General features: G+C 53.9%; 8 protein-coding genes across 8 annotated transcripts; 1 reads left to right on the forward strand and 7 right to left on the reverse strand.

The window, feature by feature from the left end:
* Positions 1 to 1,298: 1,298 nt before the first annotated feature.
* Positions 1,299 to 1,622, reverse strand: ubc8 (ubiquitin-conjugating enzyme E2 H; the record flags this gene model as incomplete). Its single annotated transcript, XM_064837588.1, has 2 exons — positions 1,299 to 1,441; positions 1,496 to 1,622. The coding sequence occupies 2 exons, from the start codon at positions 1,620 to 1,622 to the stop codon at positions 1,299 to 1,301; spliced, it is 270 nt and encodes an 89-aa protein (XP_064694911.1).
* Positions 1,623 to 3,270: 1,648 nt separating this feature from the next.
* On the reverse strand, positions 3,271 to 6,609 carry DOA4 (ubiquitin-specific protease doa4; the record flags this gene model as incomplete). Its single annotated transcript, XM_064837589.1, has 1 exon — positions 3,271 to 6,609. One exon carries the CDS (start codon positions 6,607 to 6,609, stop codon positions 3,271 to 3,273), a length of 3,339 nt encoding a protein of 1,112 aa, XP_064694912.1.
* A 600-nt stretch (positions 6,610 to 7,209) lies between these two features.
* Positions 7,210 to 9,444, forward strand: VPS27 (Vacuolar protein-sorting-associated protein 27; the record flags this gene model as incomplete). The annotated part of the gene is made up of 2 exons (XM_064837590.1): positions 7,210 to 7,684; positions 7,847 to 9,444. 2 exons carry the CDS (start codon positions 7,210 to 7,212, stop codon positions 9,442 to 9,444), a joined length of 2,073 nt encoding a protein of 690 aa, XP_064694913.1.
* Positions 9,445 to 9,633: 189 nt separating this feature from the next.
* Positions 9,634 to 10,475, reverse strand: LTS14_004891 (uncharacterized protein; the record flags this gene model as incomplete). The annotated part of the gene is made up of 2 exons (XM_064837591.1): positions 9,634 to 10,273; positions 10,321 to 10,475. 2 exons carry the CDS (start codon positions 10,473 to 10,475, stop codon positions 9,634 to 9,636), a joined length of 795 nt encoding a protein of 264 aa, XP_064694914.1.
* A 396-nt stretch (positions 10,476 to 10,871) lies between these two features.
* On the reverse strand, positions 10,872 to 12,661 carry LTS14_004892 (uncharacterized protein; the record flags this gene model as incomplete). Its single annotated transcript, XM_064837592.1, has 2 exons — positions 10,872 to 11,025; positions 11,049 to 12,661. The coding sequence occupies 2 exons, from the start codon at positions 12,659 to 12,661 to the stop codon at positions 10,872 to 10,874; spliced, it is 1,767 nt and encodes a 588-aa protein (XP_064694915.1).
* Positions 12,662 to 13,385: 724 nt separating this feature from the next.
* Positions 13,386 to 15,619, reverse strand: LTS14_004893 (uncharacterized protein; the record flags this gene model as incomplete). The annotated part of the gene is made up of 5 exons (XM_064837593.1): positions 13,386 to 13,576; positions 13,647 to 14,255; positions 14,356 to 14,782; positions 14,851 to 14,922; positions 15,026 to 15,619. 5 exons carry the CDS (start codon positions 15,617 to 15,619, stop codon positions 13,386 to 13,388), a joined length of 1,893 nt encoding a protein of 630 aa, XP_064694916.1.
* A 723-nt stretch (positions 15,620 to 16,342) lies between these two features.
* On the reverse strand, positions 16,343 to 17,587 carry LTS14_004894 (uncharacterized protein; the record flags this gene model as incomplete). Its single annotated transcript, XM_064837594.1, has 1 exon — positions 16,343 to 17,587. The coding sequence occupies one exon, from the start codon at positions 17,585 to 17,587 to the stop codon at positions 16,343 to 16,345; it is 1,245 nt and encodes a 414-aa protein (XP_064694917.1).
* A 586-nt stretch (positions 17,588 to 18,173) lies between these two features.
* LTS14_004895 (uncharacterized protein) lies at positions 18,174 to 20,100 on the reverse strand (the record flags this gene model as incomplete). The annotated part of the gene is made up of 3 exons (XM_064837595.1): positions 18,174 to 18,666; positions 18,743 to 19,411; positions 19,481 to 20,100. 3 exons carry the CDS (start codon positions 20,098 to 20,100, stop codon positions 18,174 to 18,176), a joined length of 1,782 nt encoding a protein of 593 aa, XP_064694918.1.
* Between the last annotated feature and the right edge of the window lie 119 nt (positions 20,101 to 20,219).

Genomic DNA, 20,219 nt, shown 5'->3' on the forward strand with positions numbered 1-20,219 from the left:
CTCTTTCATCTATCTTGCTGAGTGGTCGAATACGAGGCAAGAGATACTCTGTGCGTAATAAGATGTAGAGACACAACGCACAACACAGACGTGCGAGCCACGCTACGAACGACCGACTGTCGCTTAAATTGCCTACACCGACAGGGCTGCAGCTCAGAGCTTAATTCTTCTCTGACATAAAATTGGCATTCAGTGGAACTATAGTTGTCCAAGATGTCCCGTTCGCCATGCCGCGCTCAGCGCCACACGGGAAGGACAAACACGATCCACATTTCACTTCTGGTGCGTGTAATGACATTGTCATGGGCCACGATTGTCCTATCAATGCACTCGAACAATCTCGGCCACGATTCCGCTTTACGTCTGAACTTAGCTACGATCGGCAGGTCATGTCCAGCGAGGGAACTCCGAAACACGAGTGCCGGTTCCGCCTCGCCGCCCACGATCGACCCCATGCACTGGTGATCGAGGTGAATCGAGCTGCCTCAAGAAGTAATGGTTTGGCCACTCCGTAGGTGGCAACAAGCCCATCACCCGTCAAAGTCACACGCAGATCGCCACCCAATCTCTCCGCACGTACAATATACTTCGTGATCGGAAATCTGACAATCACATACTTCCGGCATTCATGCAGAGCACCTCGAACACGTGGTTTTCGAAACCTTAACCTTTGTCACTTCCTCCACCGCCGACGAATCACGCTGCGGGAGTGTCGAGCACGGAGCACAGAGACTCGCTTCCTGCAGGGATCGCTCGTCTACTTGCATTAAGCCGTCTGCTTCAGAATGTTCCATGCTTCGAGCCCGTGTGCCCTGCTTGATGGATCCTGCTTTAACCTGCTTTGGTGCGGATGCGGCTGATCAGGCGATTGGTGCTATGTGGAGAACTTGAGGGCTGGACTTCAAGCCAGTACGACTGTGTTACTAATTTGATCCTGACAGCATACATATACGCAGATGGGAAGTGCATCAAATGACAACAAACCCGGCCATCTGTCTGAATTGAAGATGAGGAGTTCATGGATGATCGTACCCAAATATGCAAAAAGCCAACGCCGAGCAAAGTTCACACACCCGAATCCTTCACAAACGCCACGAGAGAGCACGAGTCAAGAAACATCGAGAGTAAGCCCGACGAAACCTCCTTCCCATTCCCGAAAGTCATCCTCGTCACGCGCCTCAAGGCTCGACCACGGCCTTGGTATGATTAGCGTACGCCAGATCCATTGCCGCAGCATCCACGACTCATGAGCAGATCTTGGTGTTCATGGAAATAGATGCAGATGAGTTGGAGGCAGACTACACCTCATCCATCTGCCCGGCTGGCTCGTCGTCGTCTTCATCATCGTCGAGGCTGCCGACGCTGCTCATTTCGTCGCTATCGTTGGAGTCGTCGCCGGCGTCGTCGACATTTTCTCGTGTGGCATACTTTGCGACGTATTCTGCCACCACGCATTAATTAATGCAGCTCCAGCGGATGTAATGGCGGATAGTACCTTTGACTTTCGCATCATAAGCCTTCTGCTCCCTCATCATCAACGCCGCCGCTTCGCCATTGAGCGGATCTGTCGGATTTGGGTACCGGAGTAGTTGTGGTAGGAAGACTTCGAAAATGTTGACCATATCGTACATAGGCGACCATGTCTGGTTGATGACATCGAGGCAAACGCTGCCCGACCTGCGTGCATGATTCAAGTCAGCTTACAGTGTCCTCATGCTTCGTTGCGCCGCCAAGCACAAGTCTGCAGATTTTGATCTGCTCATAGCAGCAAGTCTTTGGAGAGCAAGGAGAGCGTACAACTCATCTATGTTGGGGTGGAAGATCCGGTTCACAAAGCCTATGCTCGGGCTCTTGTAGGGATACTGATCTGGTAGTTCGACGTGAATCTTCCATAGGCCGCCTTCGAAGGGTGCTGAGGGTTTGTTAGGTCGAAGCCTGACCTCGTGGAGACTGCGTGAACATACTCTCTGTGGGTCCCTTGAAACGGACGTAGAACTCTTGCCTGCTCACCTCCAATGTCAGCCAACATTCGAGCATCAACGATCGCCAACGAGCAGGATTACGAACACTATTCAAGCTATTAGCACTCTGAACAATATCGAGGCAGCTAAGGTGCGCACATACTATTGTCGTTGACCAAAGTGACCTCGTAGTCGCTCATCATCCTACATCACAGTCAGCACCCTCCCACGTCGCCGGTACTGTGATCCTCAAGTATCTCACATCTTCATGACCTAACCCACGCCCACAAAAGTCAGCTTACTGCCAACACCAAACGTTTATAGTATATCCAAACGATCCGATAACTCACATCCGTCTCGATCCTGCGCTTAGGACTACTCATCTTGCCGGCTCGTCCTCCGCCACCCACTCAGTGCTGCGGATGCTCTTCCTCGAAGTCCTCTTCGCTGGGGCTGGAAGTGCCGCTGTGGGCCAGATGCGTGTTGTAGATCAGCGCGAGAATCGTCTGTCGTGTGGTGAAGGTGGAAGTCTAGGCAGTTGTAGTTGCTGAGGTCCGTAGAGTGAAGGATGGGTGGGTGGTTCGGAACAAAGACAGTTGTCCTAGTCGATCAATAGGTCAGGTGCGTCAGCTCTGGAGCGTGACCACGGCGGTAGGCAAAGATGATATGACTCTCGCTTTCCCGTTCAGATCGTCGTATCGTGATGGCCTCAAGTGCAGATCTCGTAAGGTCAGGTAGCTCGATGGAGTAGGGAGAAGATCACTGGTCTCACGTTCGTTTAGAGCTTTAACAAGGGAAGTTTCAGAGTTGCGGGAGCAGGTCAGCAGCAGTGGTGAAGGAAACCAGGTAGTCGTGGTGGTTGGAGGGTGCATATGACAGCAGCACAAGCACTGGGTCGCACGTCACGAGCTTGCCCGCGTCTAGCCTGCGATTAGATAACGGCCTCTTTCGGCGATACAGGCTTTGCCAAAGGGAAGCGGGGCTCTTTAGTCAATTGTATTTGAACGTGGCTTTGAGATATTGATTGAGATCGCGTGGGAGAAATTGATTGAATCGTTCGTTGGTTGAATGGTGGATCCTTTTGTTCACTGCCAGGCACGAGCTAGAGGGCCTTCACGGTTGTAAAATCTGGTGACGTGCATACGTGCTCGGATTGCGTATCCAAGGGAGCACATCATCTGGCCTCTGATATTGCGTGATAGACGTAGCGAGATCATCCTACCGCCCACAACCTCAGGAAGAACGCCTCGTATATGCAAACACAGCGCACGCTAGAACGCTATCAAATTCGAATTCCAAACACCCATCATCACATCTTCCCATAACCCACCCCCCCACCCCCCATCTCCACCCTCTGATAGAAAACAATATAAGCCCTCTCATTCTGCAACGCCCTCCCTTCCACCCCAGGCTGAAAATCCGAAACCCGCGTATCATCATAAACATGCCAGCACTTCCTCCCCTGATCCTTGGCCGCCGTAATATAATGCCCGCTCTGCAACGTGTTTCCCAGATGCTGGATCACGGCATATGCATCATACGTGAAGGGCCCGGTCATGGCGAGATCCGTTTCTAGACCTTTGGGGCCGTAGGTTGTTGTTATAGCTGCTGATTCGAGCTGGGTGGGGGAGGGCAGCATGTAAGGGTCTAGACTGAAGTTCGTGAGTGGGAATTCGACTGTGGTGCGGATCTTCTGGGACCTTTGGCCGGCGCGAGAGGCGAAGCGTTTGAAGTGCACGATTAGGAATTGGGGTGCGCGGGAGAGTGTGATGCGTTTCTTTGCTTCGCGGACGGTACGGCAGTGCGGACACTTCCATTTCTCATCGCCGGTCAGTTTCTCTTCGGAGCAGAAGGCGCGGAGGCAGTCGTCTATCGTACAGGTGCGACCATTGGTCCAGTCTAGAGGGTCGGAGGGGATTTCCACGGAGAGGGAGGTGAAGATCTCGTAGGTTGTGGATGTGAAACCGCAGGTCAAGCAGGTCAGTTTGCTAGCGTACTGGCCGGCGAAGAGGCCGTAGATAAAGGAGATTTCGCGGTGGGTGAGACGGCCCCATTCTGTTTTGGCTACTATGAGCTTCGGCATCCGTTCTCGCTTGGCCTCCTCGCCCTCCGTCAATTCTCGCAGTGGTGTATGCGCCCAATTAATGTTCATGTCTTGATGCATGTTCTCAATCAGAACCTCCAGAAACTCCTTTGCATCCTGCTGGTCATTGTTATCAAATTGTATCGCAGCACGCCGGCACAGATTCCGGAAAGTACTCGGCTTGACTACTTCGACATCGCCCTTCCAAAGATTGCGGAGCAAGTTGGCGTAGTGATTGGTGATGTGCCCATATTCTGCCGTGCCTTTCCAGTTCTTTTCCTGCAGCTGTGACTTGTATCCGTCATCGAGTAAGAACATCGAAAGTGGGGTAGTAGCGGACATTGCTTGTATACAGCTGTTCATGTAGCACGTGTTGCTAAAGTTGACCAGTCCTGTTCGAGGCAGTCGTATGTTCTTAGCCAGGAGCCGAGGGGGCACGTATGGCACCAGACTACCAGAAGCTTGTCTGCTCGTAGGCTGACTAGCTGAGACAGATCGATCGGATACACCTTGATAGCTCATGCGCGGTGCTATCGGTGCGGGCCGAGCAGGCACTTGTGGATATTGTGATGGATGTGGTGCCGAAGGGTACATGGGCACTTTGGCAGGCACCTCAGGAGGCGCTCGTGAAGGACGTTGGCTGGCGAAAGCATGCTTGTCCAGATCTCCAGCGTCCGGAAAGCGTTCATTGAACTCGCGAATCGCGCTGAAGGGTTCAGGCCCCGCATCCTCCTCTGCCGCCGTCTCGAGTACTCCCTCCTCGGACAGTTCTGGAGGCTGCTGGAGGACCACACTTTCTGCTCGCGCCTTTTCTCTCCAGTACTGCTCTTCATCTGCATCCAGTGGGTTGTAATCTCGTATCCTTCGCTTCGGCAATCTGAGTTCGCTACTACCATTTGCTGGTGGCGTAGGAGGGACTCTCGAGGCTGCTTGACCCTGCTTCACGCGCGATGCAGTGTCAGATGCAAGCAAAGCCTGCTTGCCAATCATGTCCACCCAAGCATCTAAACCGCCTTTCAGCAATATCGGTGGCCGCCGTAGCGGTTTCTCCACGTTGAAGTCACATAACGCCTCGTGCAGGCACTTCAAGCCCAACTGCTTTTGACCGACAGGCTGTCGTCGAAAGCTCTCCGAAGCAGTATTCGCGTCATAGTACACCACAAAGTCGAAGTCGTCCCGACTTCTGAACATATTGTACTCATTCTCAGGCGACAACACTAACGTGTCCAGTAATTGCTCTGCACTCATGCCTTGTCTGGTCGATAGCGGGTCTACGCACATGATAGCTCTCGAATATATATGCCCTTGGTCGAACTCCTCTCGTGACCGAAAGTCGATGAGGAGAACATGATACCGTCTAATATAGTCATAGAGCCTATCGGACGAGACCTCCGTTTCTGTAGGCATGTTGGACGACCTTCTTCGTTGAGACCCGACCGATGGTCTGACCGCTCCAGCTCCGTTTGCTCCAGCTCCGTTTGCTCCAGCTCCGTTTGCTCCAGCTCCGTTTGGGAAGTAGTCGCCGCTCTGGGCATAGCCATTAGGGGCATGCGCTGAAGCTGCCGAGCTTGGCACAAGGGAAGATCTTCGTTTGTCGGAGCTCGCAAGACTTCTTGCGGAGTGTCTTGGTGGCGCAATGTTTCCTGTGGTCTCCATATTACGGGCTGGACTGTACGCTGCAGGTGGTGCTTGAGGAAAGTTCGGTATCGTTATTGGTGGCGGGACAGGTCCTGGGCCATGTGACATCCCTCGCGGACCTTGCGGCTTTGAAGGCATGCTGTTCGTTCGTGCGAGCTGGTCGAAAGAGGCTCGTCCAGAATAGTCGGATGCGGACGGCATGTACAGCGTCGAGTTTTGCAGATTGCCACTTCCCTGATCTTCTCTTTGCTCGGCGTTCGTCCGTAGCTTCGCGAAGCGCTCGCTCAGAGCATCGCCACCGTTCGAAGTAGCATGGCCATTTGGAAGTCCATGAGGTATGGCCTTGCCATGGAGGTTGTCGGGCTTCGGGCTAGGCGTAGGCCGTGTCCTGGGTATGCCACCGTCTTGCGAGCTAGGTCTGCTACCATTCAACTGCGCAGCCGGCGCACTCTCCGTCCTTGCATGTCCATTCGCACTCTGCCTCGACCGCACATTATACCGCGTGTTATTATTGAGGATGATCTGCTTGATTGCAGCAAACTGCTCGCTCAAAGCACTGACCCGCTTCTGCGTCAAGGTCAACTTCTTCGCCGGCTCCTGCTGGTCGATGGTAAAGTGGGTGTAGTCCTTGTGCCGTGGGATGACGTTCAGCACAATCTCAGAGGCTCGTACATATTCGACGAAGGCGAGGTCGGGTCTTCGAAAGGACAGCAGGTTGCTAGCCTGCTCTACACCAACGGTCGCCGTCTTCAGCAGCTCACCGATCGAGCTCGCTGGGTTGTATCCCTGCGTGGCTTTCGCCTTGAGGTCGTCGATGTGCTCGAAGACTCTGTCGCTGCCTGCAGTTGGGGTTGCATGATATGGTCCTGGCATCGGCGGTCCTCCATTTGTGTGAGGTGGTGGGGATGCCGCGGCTGCTGCGCTCATCGTGATGGTCGTGATGTTATCGTGCTTCGGCTCATATCGTAGGCACACTGACGGTTCTTGTCGTGGTGGATGCAGGCGTGGAGAGATTATATTGAGGCACCACGCGTCTCCGTTCGTGATATAGTGCTTGAATGACTTCTATCGGTCCTCAGCGACGAAGCCCTCCAGATATCAGGCTTTTGTTTGGCCCGAGTATTCTACTCGCCTTTCACTAAGCACCGCTATGCATCAAATACCCAAGCCCACGTGAGCAGCATTATTGTCGAATTCAACGAATCGATTCATCATTGCGAGGTCTTTAGTCCAATGACGTCCCTCGTTGTGGCGTGACCATGCACAGCCACTCGCGGGCCGACCCCAGACCCTGAGGCATAAGGATTGTTATATAAGCTACCTGATGATGAAGCTCTGACAGCTAGGCGCTACTCCATCTACCCTGTCAAGATGAACTATTGAGTGATAACAACAGCACCACGTTCGTCCGTCTTGCCCTATCGACACTACTTCCTTCCATCTCCATCTCGACAGCATACAAAGGAAACGCAGCCGAGTTGTAACCCCTCCTCCACCTTCAACAAGCTCCAGCACAACACCGCCAACATGAGCTCGTGGTGGGGTGGCAGTGCTGCCACGATTGAGCTGGACGCACAGATCGAGAAGGCCACATCATCTTCTCTGGAAGACATAGCCTTGAATCTCGAGATCTCAGACACGATCCGCTCCAAGACTGTGCCGCCCAAGGCTGCCATGCAGAGCCTCAAGAAGCGTATTGGCAATACGAATCCTAACGTGCAGCTCTCGACGCTCCATCTCACAGACACGTGCGTGAAGAATGGAGGCTCCCACTTCATGCAAGAGATCGCCAGTAAGGAGTTCATGGATGAGTGTGTCGGTCTATTACGTAAGGATGGTGGTGCCATGGGGGAGCGGGAGGTCAGGCAGAAGCTGCTTGAGCTGATACAGAATTGGGCCGGAGCTGCGGAAGGGAAGGACAGCCTAAGCTATTTGAGTGAGACATATCGGACCTTACGGATGGAGCGGTTCACCTTTCCACCCAAGGAGGAGATAGCGAGTAGTATGTTCGACAGCACAGCACCACCGGAGTGGACCGATAGCGATGTGTGCATGCGATGCAGAGAGAAGTTCTCCTTCACAAATCGGAAACACCACTGTCGGAACTGCGGGAATGTGTTTGATCAGCAGTGTTCGAGCAAGAGCATAGCTTTACCACATCTAGGTATCTTGACGCCGGTGAGAGTGGACGATGGATGTTACGCGAAGCTAGCTGCGAAAACTGGTAGTGGCGGTACGCCTGGTCCGCAGAGTCCGACTAGTACGAAGAGGACATTATGGCAGGATAGCAGCATGAACCGAGGAGAGTCGAGGATGCAACCGCGAGGTGCACGAGTGACGGATGATACCTTCGATGCGGATCTGAAGAAAGCGCTTGAGATGAGCTTAGAGGAGAGCAAAGGTCATTCTGGTGCTGGATACGTGCCGCAGAGTCAAGTTCAGCAGAGCAAACCACAGACGAACGGCGGTGCTAAGGCGGCACCTAAGAAGGAGGAGGTGGAACTGGATGCGGACCTGGAAGCCGCGATAGCAGCGAGCTTGAAGGATATGGAGGCTCAAAAGAGCAGGCACGCACAAGAGCTGAAGCAGCAGTCATCCGCACCTACAGCACCAGCTGCGTCGCAGTATAGGCCGAACAATCAATTCGAGCTGACGCCAGTAGAGGCCGAGAACATCAACTTATTCTCGACATTGGTAGACAGACTGCAACACCAAGCACCTGGCACTATCCTGCGAGAACCACAAATACAGGAGCTTTATGAGGGAATAGGCACTTTGCGACCAAAGCTGGCGCGAACGTACGGCGAGACTATGAGTAAGCATGACACACTTCTCGATCTGCACTCGAAGCTGTCGACCGTCGTGCGATACTACGACCGCATGCTAGAAGAGCGGATGGCGAGTGCATACACCTCGAATCGATATGGTCAACCACAAAGGACGAGTATGTACCCAAGCATACCTTCTGCAGCTGGCCATCAAGATCCGAGTGGCGTCGAGAACTACTACGCAGCTGGTGGATCCCAGATGGACGCCTATGCACCGCAGTCTGCTGGATACAGTGGCTACCAACAAGCACAGCCAACTTCAGCACCATATCCCTCATACGACAAGCAACGCATGTCCCAGTATGGCGCACCATCTGCAGATGCAAACTATTATCAACAGCAAGCTGCACCGCAGCAATCGCCCTACCCAACATTACCACAACAGTCTGTACCGTACCCGACACAGCCTTCAGGCCCTCCGGTAGAAGCACAACATCCGCCCATGCGCCGCAGACCGTCACAACAAGCATACTCACAAAACTCATCACAATATGCGCCCTCACATACATCGCAATCATCTGTTCCCGCCGTCACATCGCCACCTGCAGATGCCAACGCAGCGTTCTACTACGGCGAACAACAACAGCAGCAAGCACCACCCTCGATGTCAACATCCCAACAACTTCCGCCTCAGCAACAGCAGCAGCAGCCGCCGAGCCCGGAAATCTACCATCAAGCTCCTCCTTCCGCTCAGGCCCCACCCCAGCAGTATCAACAGCAACAGCCATATCCTCCTCACCAACAGCATCCTCAACAGCAACCGCCTCTGCAAAGACAATCGAGTCATCAGTACTACCAACAGCAAGCACCACCGCAGCAACAGCAGTGGCCGCAAGCTCCCGCCGCAAGTGCTGGATATGGTCAGGAAGCTTTCCCGCAGGCACCACAGCACGCCCCTGTTCCTGTTAAGGAGGAGAGTTTAATTGAGCTGTGAGGCCGAATGATGCGGATGGATGAAATTCCTTGGGAAACAAGAATGTACGATCGGTTTGGTTGAGCGTAGGGTAGCGTGGCGTAAAGGGCGTACGTACGTACGTACAATCTTCTGGCCCGTCAATCTCTCGTTCCGCTCCTTCCACTCCTTCTCTCCTTACCTTTCCCCCTCGAGCTCGGGATCACTAGTTTAGACCCGCTGATCCTGCGCCCAAGCATTCTTTCCCGCCTCCTCATAAATCGCATCCCAATCCTTACACTGATGAGGAGTATGATTGCCATCTACTATCCCATGGACCCCTGAACCCTCTGGACCGCCGGAATCTTCGACCGTTCGGGGCCATTCGAGGGCTAGGTCGGCATTACACATTAGGGCTTGGCGGACGAAATCGAAACTGGGGTTTATATGCCCGTTCATGCGGTGGAGTTTCTGCAGCTGTTGGGTCTGGGTTTGGTTCGCCGTGGATGTGGATGTGGGTGTGGTTGTGGTTGTGGAGGAGGCGAGGCCATCAAGCGCCCAGAAATGATGTCGGATATGGATTAGACAGTGCAATTGGTGGAAGATGGAAACGCCGAAGACCTCGTGGTTGAAGTCTCGACCTATCATTCCGGGTTCGAGGGACGGGTGTTGCCGGGGGTTATCGATCTCGACGAAGCCTGTGCCTGCTTTAGGGACCAAAGAGTGCCAGGCTTTATGTGAGTCGGGGGAGGAGGAGACGGCGAAGCGGTCATCCTGGTCGAGGGTTTGGAAGACCGTAGGGAAGGTTGGTACGGGTAAGGATGTTTTTGGAAGGGTTTCGAGAGCTTGAGGTGGTATTTTGAGCTTCATGCTAGGATGAGGAGGGCGAAAGCGCAAGAGATGCTCAAGACTATGAACCAGAGGCGGATCTTTTGCTGTGAGGGTCGGAGTTTGGCTATCTCTTCGGCTGGACTGGGACCTTCTTCGTCGGCGGCGGCTACGTTGTGGTAGGTGGCGGTTTCTGGCCGGAGTAGCCAGAAGGGTATCTGCTTCGGCGAGAGTGGTTCGGCCATTGTTGTTGAGTGGAGATGGGTTGAGGTGGCCACCAGATGGGCGAGTTTGTCACACATGTGAAGCCGTCGTGCGACTTGAGATTGAGTACAATGGTGGTTGTGCTTGGCTTGATGGGGTGGTCAACAGGATTTTCAACAAAGAAATCTGGGAACGTTCACACTACTACCTCGGAAATCTGAAGCTGAGACGAAGATCTTCAGCGATCACTACCGCTACGCGACAGTGGCATACGTGACATGAATTGGCACGTCTCCTACCGCCTACAATGCCCCTGGTTTTGCGATACATCGAAGTAATGAACCACCAGTGCTATCCAATCTGATAGCCAGGAATCGACGCGAAGCTATGCGGCCGCAACAAAGAAGCTCCGCAACGCAGCGCCAGGCCACGCCATGCTAGCTACCAGCATGGTCTGAATGCAAAGATTGTATCTTGAGGACACATGCCGCTAGGAGCTTGAGTAAAATTCTGATAAATCTGCTGTCAGGGTTGCCCAGCTCCATAAACGCCTCGCTAAACCCACAGAGACTCCTCGTCATAAAACACCACCTGCTGCTGAGAAATGTGCTCACCACATCGCACTTCCCTTCTTCCTCAACTTCGCCCCCTCCCCACTCCCACCCCCACCACCTTGCGCATGCTCCTCACTCAAACCCCTCAGTCCAAAAAACGACTTCTTCTGCCTCGCCGGCTTCCCCGCCTGATTCACACTCAACAAACTAGCATTCCCCGCCCCGCCGCTCATCATCACTTCTGAACTACTTGCCGAAGGCTGAGTATAAAGGCCGTTATCGCCTAGTCGTCCCTGCTGCCGTTGTTGCTGAGGAGGAGGGTAGTGCATCTGGCTGCCTTGCGGGATGGGCTGCATGTATGGACTTGGGCCGGGGTAGTGATGCTGGCGGCCGGAGGAACTGTTGGCTTGAGGGCCTGGGCCAGGACGCTGCGGTATAGGTTGCACCCCATACATCTTCCTCAGCCGCTCAGTCTCTTTATCGACCTCAGCTTGTTTGCGCCGAGCCTGACGATCCTCTTCCTCCATCTGTCGTTGCAGACGCTTGGCTTCCGCCTCGTCGGCCTTCTCTCGCTCGCGCCGTCGTCGCTGCTCTTGTCGCGCTTCGGCGTCGGCTTGAGCTTTGAGGCGCGCGGTCTCGGCGTCTAGTTCCCATTGTGCTCGGGGGTCGGCTAGAGGTGGTGGTTGGGCGTTTCGTGGTTGTCGAGTATTCGGTGGTGTAGTTTGGAGTCGTGGTAGGGAGTTCCGTTTCTCGTCGTTTGTAGTTTGGAGTGGTTGGGGCGATTGGACGGGATGAGACTGGAGTGGGTTTGGTGCGCCGACTATGCTATGTGTCTGTTGCGGGTTTGAGAGCTTTCGGCCACCGCCACTCAGCTTTCGCTCGGAAGGCAGGCCGGCTATGTTGAATGTCTCTCTAATGTTGTCCTTGTTGCCGAAGTAGAGATCCTTGATCACGACTGCGCTGAGTAGCAATACCAGCTCCAGCCCTTTCGGGTCCTCGATATCCACTCTACTCAGGTTCGGCTCGTAGATGGTGAGCTCTCGCAAACTCCTCCATAAGGCAATGGCGATGTCTGGATCGCGTCGACTCTTCTTCTTCTCCTTGGCGTCCGTACTCTTGCCCGTCATGAAACACGTGAGATCCTTGCCAAGCTTGCTCTCCTTCCGCCACGCGAAGTGCACTTTCGGTGTAATGGCCAAACTCGCCGGGTCAGACTGGCCACGATCGAGATTCGATGCTGAGGGTGTGCGGAACGTGCTGATGGGCAGGCTGAACTCGTAAGTGTCGCTGGCACCCCACTTGCCTTCCTTCAGCTCGACTCGGATCTGCTGGTCCGGGTCATAGAGCTGGACGGTGAACTCGCTGGGGAGGATTGGCTGAGGCGGTGGAGGGATGCCGCCATGGCGCTTGATCTCTTCTTGTGATAATGAGGGTTGCGTCCAGCCTGGACGAGCGAGAACTTCTCCGTAGCAGATGTCTGGGTTGTATGCATCAAAGAGACCCGCCGCATAGCAGTTCTTGTGTGTTGTTGATGGGGAGGCTGGGTCGGCGTGCTGGAGGGTATAGGCGGGTGCCTGGTCGGAGCCATGATGTGAGAGGAGGAAGTTCTGGTGGTGCTTCAGGCCGGTGGTGCTGGGCTTGAGAAAGAAGGTCGGAAGGTTGTCGTCTAGCATGATTGTGGTATAGCCTGAGGCATGTGATGGTCAAGGATTGGTGGAGATGGTCAAAGATAGAGAGGAAGAGGTATGAGTACTTAGGCTGGATATGTATCTACAGTAGAGGCTGCAAGGTCGAAGGTATTCGATTGCGCATGCTTACAGTCGATGGATGTACGAGGCTGTGGATTCATCTTTCGTTGCCCTCACCAGTAATCCATGCAGCAGCTGACGAAAGCCACGCGACTGCGGCGAACGACAGCAAAGGGACGGCCCGCCTCCGATTCTGCTGTTGCCAGATTTGGAACAAGCCATTTCTCTTCACCACGCCCGTTCTGTTCAATGACGGGCACACTGCCTATGGGATCATTACTTGGGTGACATATACGGCACCGCCGTCCACTTGCAACGCCGTCCACTTGCAACGCCGGACGAGAGCAAATTCAAATGTAAGGTAGTGCTTACTACTCGCCTGCTCTCATGATGTGAAAGGTGGGTGCTTTGCATTGCCTAAGCCGCGTCCTAAGCATAGAACTGCGCCTCCTCTCAATGTCAAACACGTTACGGATTCGCTCGAACCTGACGACAACATAATCCACAGTGGTCTGAGCATTGCTCCCAAGGCATTGTGTAGAATCCCAAAGCGTCACCCGATGAGGAACGACGTTGCGCAGCACTGCTAATGTATCGAGTATGTATGTATAAACACTAGACGTATGCACCGGAGTTGCTTCCTACCCTTCTACCAGTTATTCGAGTCCACCCTCTCATATCCCGGCCGTCCGATAGCCGGTAGCCGGGCCAGGTCGATCGACGACGACATCTCGTTCACCGGATCAATCTTATCCGAGTCGTCCACATCCCTCCCATCATCCATCTTCACCAGTCGCCAACCAGGCGGAAGTCGGAACTTCTGTCCCGCCTCGACACCGACTGCAGAAGAAGACTATCAGTACCATTGTCCACTCTTCATCCAAAAATAGGTAGTCCATCAAAAACTCACCATAAGCCTGCCACACATACTCGATCAACACGGGCACCCAAATTGTAACCGCGATGATCTGGCCTAGGGACCACGAACTCGTATCCAGCGATCGAAAATCATTTCCCTTGGTCAATAGATGCGCATAATCACTGATCAGCACCATATTCAGCGCCACAAACGCACACTCGGTCGCAAACAACAGAAACCCATGTACAACCCGTAAAATCCTCCCGGAAGTATCCAACTTGAACACCCTCATCCACTTGGACCTCCCCTCCGCTCCGCGATCATAGCTCTCGCAAAGCGGAAGGCGTAGAATAGCATCGCGTAACCACTGAAAGCAAGTCCCCTTATACGACTCCCCGCTCGACGCGCGGACGGTGAAAATGGTGACTTGATCCAGCATCAGACATAGTAGTACCACGAAGCAGAAAACTAGCATAGGGACGGCTTTGACCGCATTTTCAGTCGCGTTGTAGTAGATGTTGCCGGAGTAACAGTATTTGATCGGGGCCACGCCGGCGCATTGGTCGGGCATGGGGGATTCGGGTTCGGCGATAGATGTGTTGGGGTCCGGGGCGCGGAACCAGGCGACGAACCAGGTTGCTGATGAGAGGGCTACGCTGCCTAGAATTCGTTTGTTCTCCATATTAGTTCAACTTTCCATCTCCCGCCAACGAAGCCTGGTCAGAAGTAAGCGATCACGAAGGCAAGCGTCGGCACTTACACAGTGTAACGAGCAGGGTATAGAACTCCTTCTTCCCTGCTATCCTCAGCATGAGCAAGACGAACAGGACAGGCAAACACCCTCCAAACGCCAGACTATACAGAATCCCGAAATTGTTCCACAAAGCCTGCCAGTTCTTCGCCTCAATATAGGAGGGGTTATGCAGCGCCACTAAGATGGCAATCTGCACGCTCAGCATGAAGAAAACTTGGGCCTTTTGGAACTCGACCAGGGCGCTGACTAGCGCGTCTGAGTAGCCCTTGGCGATTTTAGCCTGTTTCTCTTGGGCGAGGGTGGAGGCGCGGCGGGGGCCGTGGCGAGCGGCTAGGGCCAGGAAAATGGGGTAGGTGGACCAATTGCTGTAGATGTGGAAGAGGAGCCAGGCGGAGAGGACGATGAAGGTTTGCATGAGGTAGGAGACGAACATCTGGGTAGTTTGTCTTCATTCAGCACGGGCTCGTGCGGCTTTGATGCTTGTTGGGGAGTGGGACTTACGCCTATGCCACCAATATCCGAATTTATGAAGGCGGTGAGGTTGTGGCAGAGGCCGCTGTTGAAGGCGTCGACCTGGTGGAGGAAGGAAACAAGTCAGCGATTCGTCCCATTCCGACTACGGCGGCCACGCAGCCAGCAGCAGCAGAAGGAGGGAAGGGATGTACAGAGGACATACACCACTGAACGTATAATTCTCCGGCCACCAATAGTCCTCCCCCGCCGCATCCCATGCCCCCTTCCCATCATAATACCCTTCGCTCGGCAGAATGACATACTTTGCATAATCGTCCGAATTTCCGCGCGCACAACCAGGCGTAGGCGGTCCACCTTCGCCACCGGACTTGCAGTAAGCATCAATACATCCACTGATCACCGGCCACGCCAGCACCGGGGTCTGGATCAAACTCGCATTTCCCACGATCCCGTACTTCGTCGCCACTTTCACCCCATTAGCTGTCAGGTTCCCGCCGGCGAGCAGGGCCATGATGGCGGGGAGGACGACGCAGTTTTGGAGCGTGTACATGCTGTTGTAGTCCTTGTTGCCCCAGACTAATTCCGGTCCAGTGGTGGTGTTCAGGCAGGCGGCATTGCAGTCCCAAGTTTGTGGTTTGGAGCCAGGGACTACGCAGCCGGAGGGTGAGAGGCGGAGGTAGCCGTTTGTGGTGTTGACGGAGCCGTAGCTGTTCGGGTCGAGGGAGACGGCGGAGTAGAAGTCTTGCCATTCGCCATAGTCGTAGGTCCCAGTCGATTCTGAGATGTCAAAGGCCATTTTTGCTTCTCTTTAATCCCTACCCAAGGGCTCCAGAGATCTCCGACGACGAGCACTCGGTGACGTCCAGCGACCCAAGCCGCCGTTGTTGTCTTTCCGTGTCCCAGAAGAGGATATACTTACAGAACGACATCTCAGCAACGGGAATATACTTATCGTCTCTCCTACAGCAAAACTGTGCATTAGGCGTGCCATCGACGCCATGGTTCTTTCAGCTACATGCAAATGATGTGGACGTGCTGCAATGTTGGCCATTGATAGCTCAAGTCTAGGTTGGAAGCGGCAGGTGGGGTCTAAAATGGCTTGGATTAGCGCGCGAACGAACTACGCACGGAGTTGGATGGCGATGTTGTTAAATTCACCGGCGCGGCAACCGTCACAGGATCCCATGGCGGATCAGATTCGGTATTCCGAGAGTTGAGATGATGAAGCGAGAAGGGAGGCAGGTGGGGTGAAAGATGAACGTGCAGATGAAAGTGTATGTCGTGAAGTCATGTTCATGTGCAAAAACGCTACCTTGTCCGGTCCGTATGTTACAAAGGGTATACCATCAATCCAGTCTGTCGCAGCGCAACGCCCGAAGTCTCAACTGTAGCAGCCTCAATCATTACTTCCTCTGCCTGCTGGACTTTTATAAGCAGATCAGCGGAAGTCATACCGCTTATGAGACCGGAGTCGTGATGTCCTTCCCTGCCTAATCATTATTCTGCCCATCCATCGCACTCATTTCGTCATGTACTTCTTCGCAGCATTGATCAAGAATGGTGTCACGATTGGAGCTACCGTGCCATAGTGTTTCTTGCCAGTATCAATCAGAGGACCGATGTCGTAGTTTCCAATCTTCATCTCCCGTGGTGGCTTTTGGCGGCCTCCATCTCTGCCATCCCGACCTCCGCGCCTATCGCGCCTGTCGTAGTCATCATAATCGTCATCTGAGTACCTTCTGCGGCTCTTGTCGCGCCGGCGATCTTCCTGGTCCCGATCGTAGATATCTTGACGTCTACGGCGTTGGTCGCGGTCGCGCGGATCGGGGTCATATGAGCGTCCGTCATCATCGTATTTGTCGCGTGGTCGGCGTCTTCTGTCGGGGTCTTCCTCACTACGGTGTCTCCTTGAAGGCTGTCGGCGGTCGTCATCATCACTCGAATAGTCATCATAATCCTTGCGTCGGCGAGGCTTGTCCTTTTCTGCTCGAGAGCGGCCGGCATCTGTGTTCCTGCGACGGACTGGGACAGGGTCTGAGCCGTACTCTACTGATTTGTCTCCGCCGCCTCTTCTGCGAGGCGGATGGTCATCATCGTAATCGTCGTCATACCGGTCGCGCTCCTTGTCTCGACGGCGCCGCGGTGGAGCTCTGTCGTCGTAGTCACGGTCCCGGTCACGATCGGCGTACGGTGGTGGGTCATCGCGTCTGTCCTTGGATCGTTTTGATGGTCCGTTGTCTTGATAAGCATCCCTATCGTCTCTGAACCTCCTAGCACGGCGATCTCGATCTTCGCGATCATCTTCGTCACGCCTCGGTGGCTTGGCCCGCCTTAAGGACTCTCCTTCCTCACTTTCGTAGCCATCACGCCTATCCCGAAACTCCTTATCCTTGCGCCTATTCTTCCTCTCGAGATCAGGCGCAGTCGAGCCTAGGTAGGAGGCTTCGTCAGGAAACTCCGGCCGCAAATGCTGCGGCACACGAGATCTACTACCCTCGCGCTTCATAGCACTACGCTTACCATCATTCAAGGCGTCACCCATGGGTGGTGGTGGAAGTGTTTCTCCGGGTGGACCTCCAGGTGGTGGTGGTGGCCGATTGCCCTGGTCGGGAGGATATCGCTGGTCGCGTCTCCCACTGTTCGAGCCGTAATCGTCACCACCGCCGGTGGCAGTAGGGTAAGCTGGTGGAGGTGGGTAGCCACCGCCGTCGTCATGGCCACGGCCGCGGCGGGGTCGATAATCGTCGTCAGGGTACTGCGACATTGCCTGCGAGTGCTGTTGGCCTCGATTAAAAGGACGCGTGAAGGTGAAGCTCTGTTCTAGGTCGGCGAGTGAAGCTTGTGACTTGGCAGTGACATAAGATTGTTAAGGATGAAAGTCAGGCCTTGGTTTGTGGCTGGTCGGCAAAGCCGAGTCACGCCAACCACGGGTTGGGAGTGGGAGAGCGAGACATGACCAGCGTTACATCATCAGGTGGCGTTGGGTTTTGTCTCAAAACATGCAGGGCTGACCCGGCCAACGCCTATACTTCACATGATGACAATAGGAGTGCGAGTCCACGACACGCGTGATCTATTAGAGAGTAATGAAGACCTCCTCTAGCAGCCCAATAAGCACGTATGTCTGCTACAGGTCTTCAGACTCCCCGACCAGCAAACAATACTCCAAGCAAGAACGACCTGCAATTGAAAAGCACCGCAATATCACGTTACGCAACGAAGCAAACAGTACAGCAATGCAAACTGCTTGTCTTATTTACAGGATGAAGCGAACACAGTCCCGTGCTTCTCAGTGAAGCTGTATGCTATTACGTTGAGGTGCCTCTTGCGCAGGTTTACTCGACCATCTATCAGAAGCCACAAACGCTCAGAAGTGTCTTCAGAACAACAAGATCTCCCGCCTGGTTCCCTTCGATTGCATTGACTGTACCAGTCGATATGACCTTGTATAAGTCCGCTTTGCTCAGCGTAACCTCGAGGTCGACGAAGCTACCATCTCGGCGTTCGTTGCTGGCTCGACTACGATATGTCAACGTGCCATGCCGCAGCCGCAGTATCCATGTTACTTGATCATCTAACATCGTGAGCGAAACAACAATCTCGTTGTGTAAGTTGGAGGCTTCCGGCCCATCGATCCTTAATGACAGTGCATCGAGCCAGTCCTCTACGGAAGAGTAAGGACTGATGGCCAAAGGCCCAGACGCAGCGCCTCTCGACATCATGCCGGGATCATCTGCGCTTCTGAGCGTGTGTGCTGTCGTGAGATAATAGTTACGCCAGACCGCATTCTCCGAGCCGAATGCTAGAGTCTCGTACACCTGCGCAAGCTGCTGACGGGCGCTCCTATTCTGAGGCTCAGCCGCAACGACATGATCAAGCAATGTGACAGCAAATCGTAAGTCGTTTCCATCGGGCATACTCTTGCGCCTTCTTCATAACGGCATCCACGCCACCCATACAAGCCACATACCGCTTGCCCTCCTCGACAGGCACATGCTTCCACAAGTTCGCAGCATTGCCGTCAAACCAGGTCATATAACGCTGATAGATACCTTTGATATTCTGGTTCAAAGCTCCATAATACTCCCGCGTATGCCATTCTCGCTGCAATGCAGGCGGGAGCCGTAGCGTCTCTGCGATTTCGACCCCGGTGAGACCGGTGTTCATCATCCTTACCGTCTGATCATGCATGTAACCGTACAGATCACGCTGATCGGAGATGAACTTTATGAGCTGCTTGCGACCCCAGGTTGGCCAGTGGTGGCTCGAGAACAAGACGTCGCTTTCTTTACCGTATAGGTCGATGGTCTCGTCCAAGTGCTTGGACCACTTCTTCGCATCCCGTACAGCGGCACCACGCAGGGTGGCAATATTGTGCATGGTGTTTGTGGCGCATTCTGCGATGCAAAGGGCGCGATGGGCTGGGAAGAATACGTTGAATTCGCTTGGTGCCTCAGTGTCCGGAACCATTTGGAACACGAGCTGGACATCGTCTATAGTCCGTGACTGGCCAGTCGTAGTGATTATGTCGTTTGGAGGTATCAACGAGCGAGTACCTGAGGAGCTAGCTATGCCTAGTCCGCAGCCACTATTGGATGTGGAACGTCATCATAAATATGATGAAGCAGGGAGGAGAAGTTGGAGCGATTAGACTTACATATGCCCTGTTGGTCCTTTGGGCAGAGACTCGCCAAACATGTACACAGCGCGATTCAGCATAGCAGGCCCTACCACCACCTTTTCTTTCAGAACTTCCTCTAAAAAGCCGGCAGGAGCAATGATTGGCACACTTTCCGCATCTGAGGAGTAGTTGGGAAGTATCCCGAGCGCACCACTAAAGTGATCATAGTGGCAGTGTGAATATACAAGCCCCATCACCGGCCGCTCTCCTCGATGAAGTCGGTAGAACTCCAATGCCTTGGCAGCGCATTCGACAGACTGTAGACAGTCTAGAACAACAACTCCGGTCTTGCCTTCGGCCAGGGTCATGTTGGAGATGTCAAAACCACGGATCTGGTAAATTCCGGCCGTGACTTCGAAAAGCCCCTGTTTGCTGGTAAGCTGGCCCTGTCGCCATAGACTGGGGTTTGCGGAAGACGGACAGCTTTCACTCAGGAAAGCGTAATCCTCGTCATTCCAGACATCTTTGCCGTCTTTGTTCTTGATGATGCAGGGTTCAAGAGCCGCGATGAAACCACGATTTGCGTTGTCAAAAGAGGTTTGGTCGTCGAATGACGGTCGAGAATCTGGCAATGACATGCTGAATGCTTTGGTCATCTTGGATTACCTTCTTCTTCTTTCCACCTCTGCAACTTCTTCGAGCGGTACTCGTCAGCTCGTGTCGTGTGTGCAGCCAGGTCATGCTGTGTGGAGAAGAAGTGTTTATCGGGACGTAG

The sequence above is a fragment of the Recurvomyces mirabilis genome, assembly GCF_035927965.1.
Source record: "Recurvomyces mirabilis strain CCFEE 5264 chromosome Unknown scaffold_11, whole genome shotgun sequence".
In the NCBI taxonomy this organism is placed as follows: Eukaryota; Fungi; Ascomycota; class Dothideomycetes; order Mycosphaerellales; family Teratosphaeriaceae; genus Recurvomyces; species Recurvomyces mirabilis.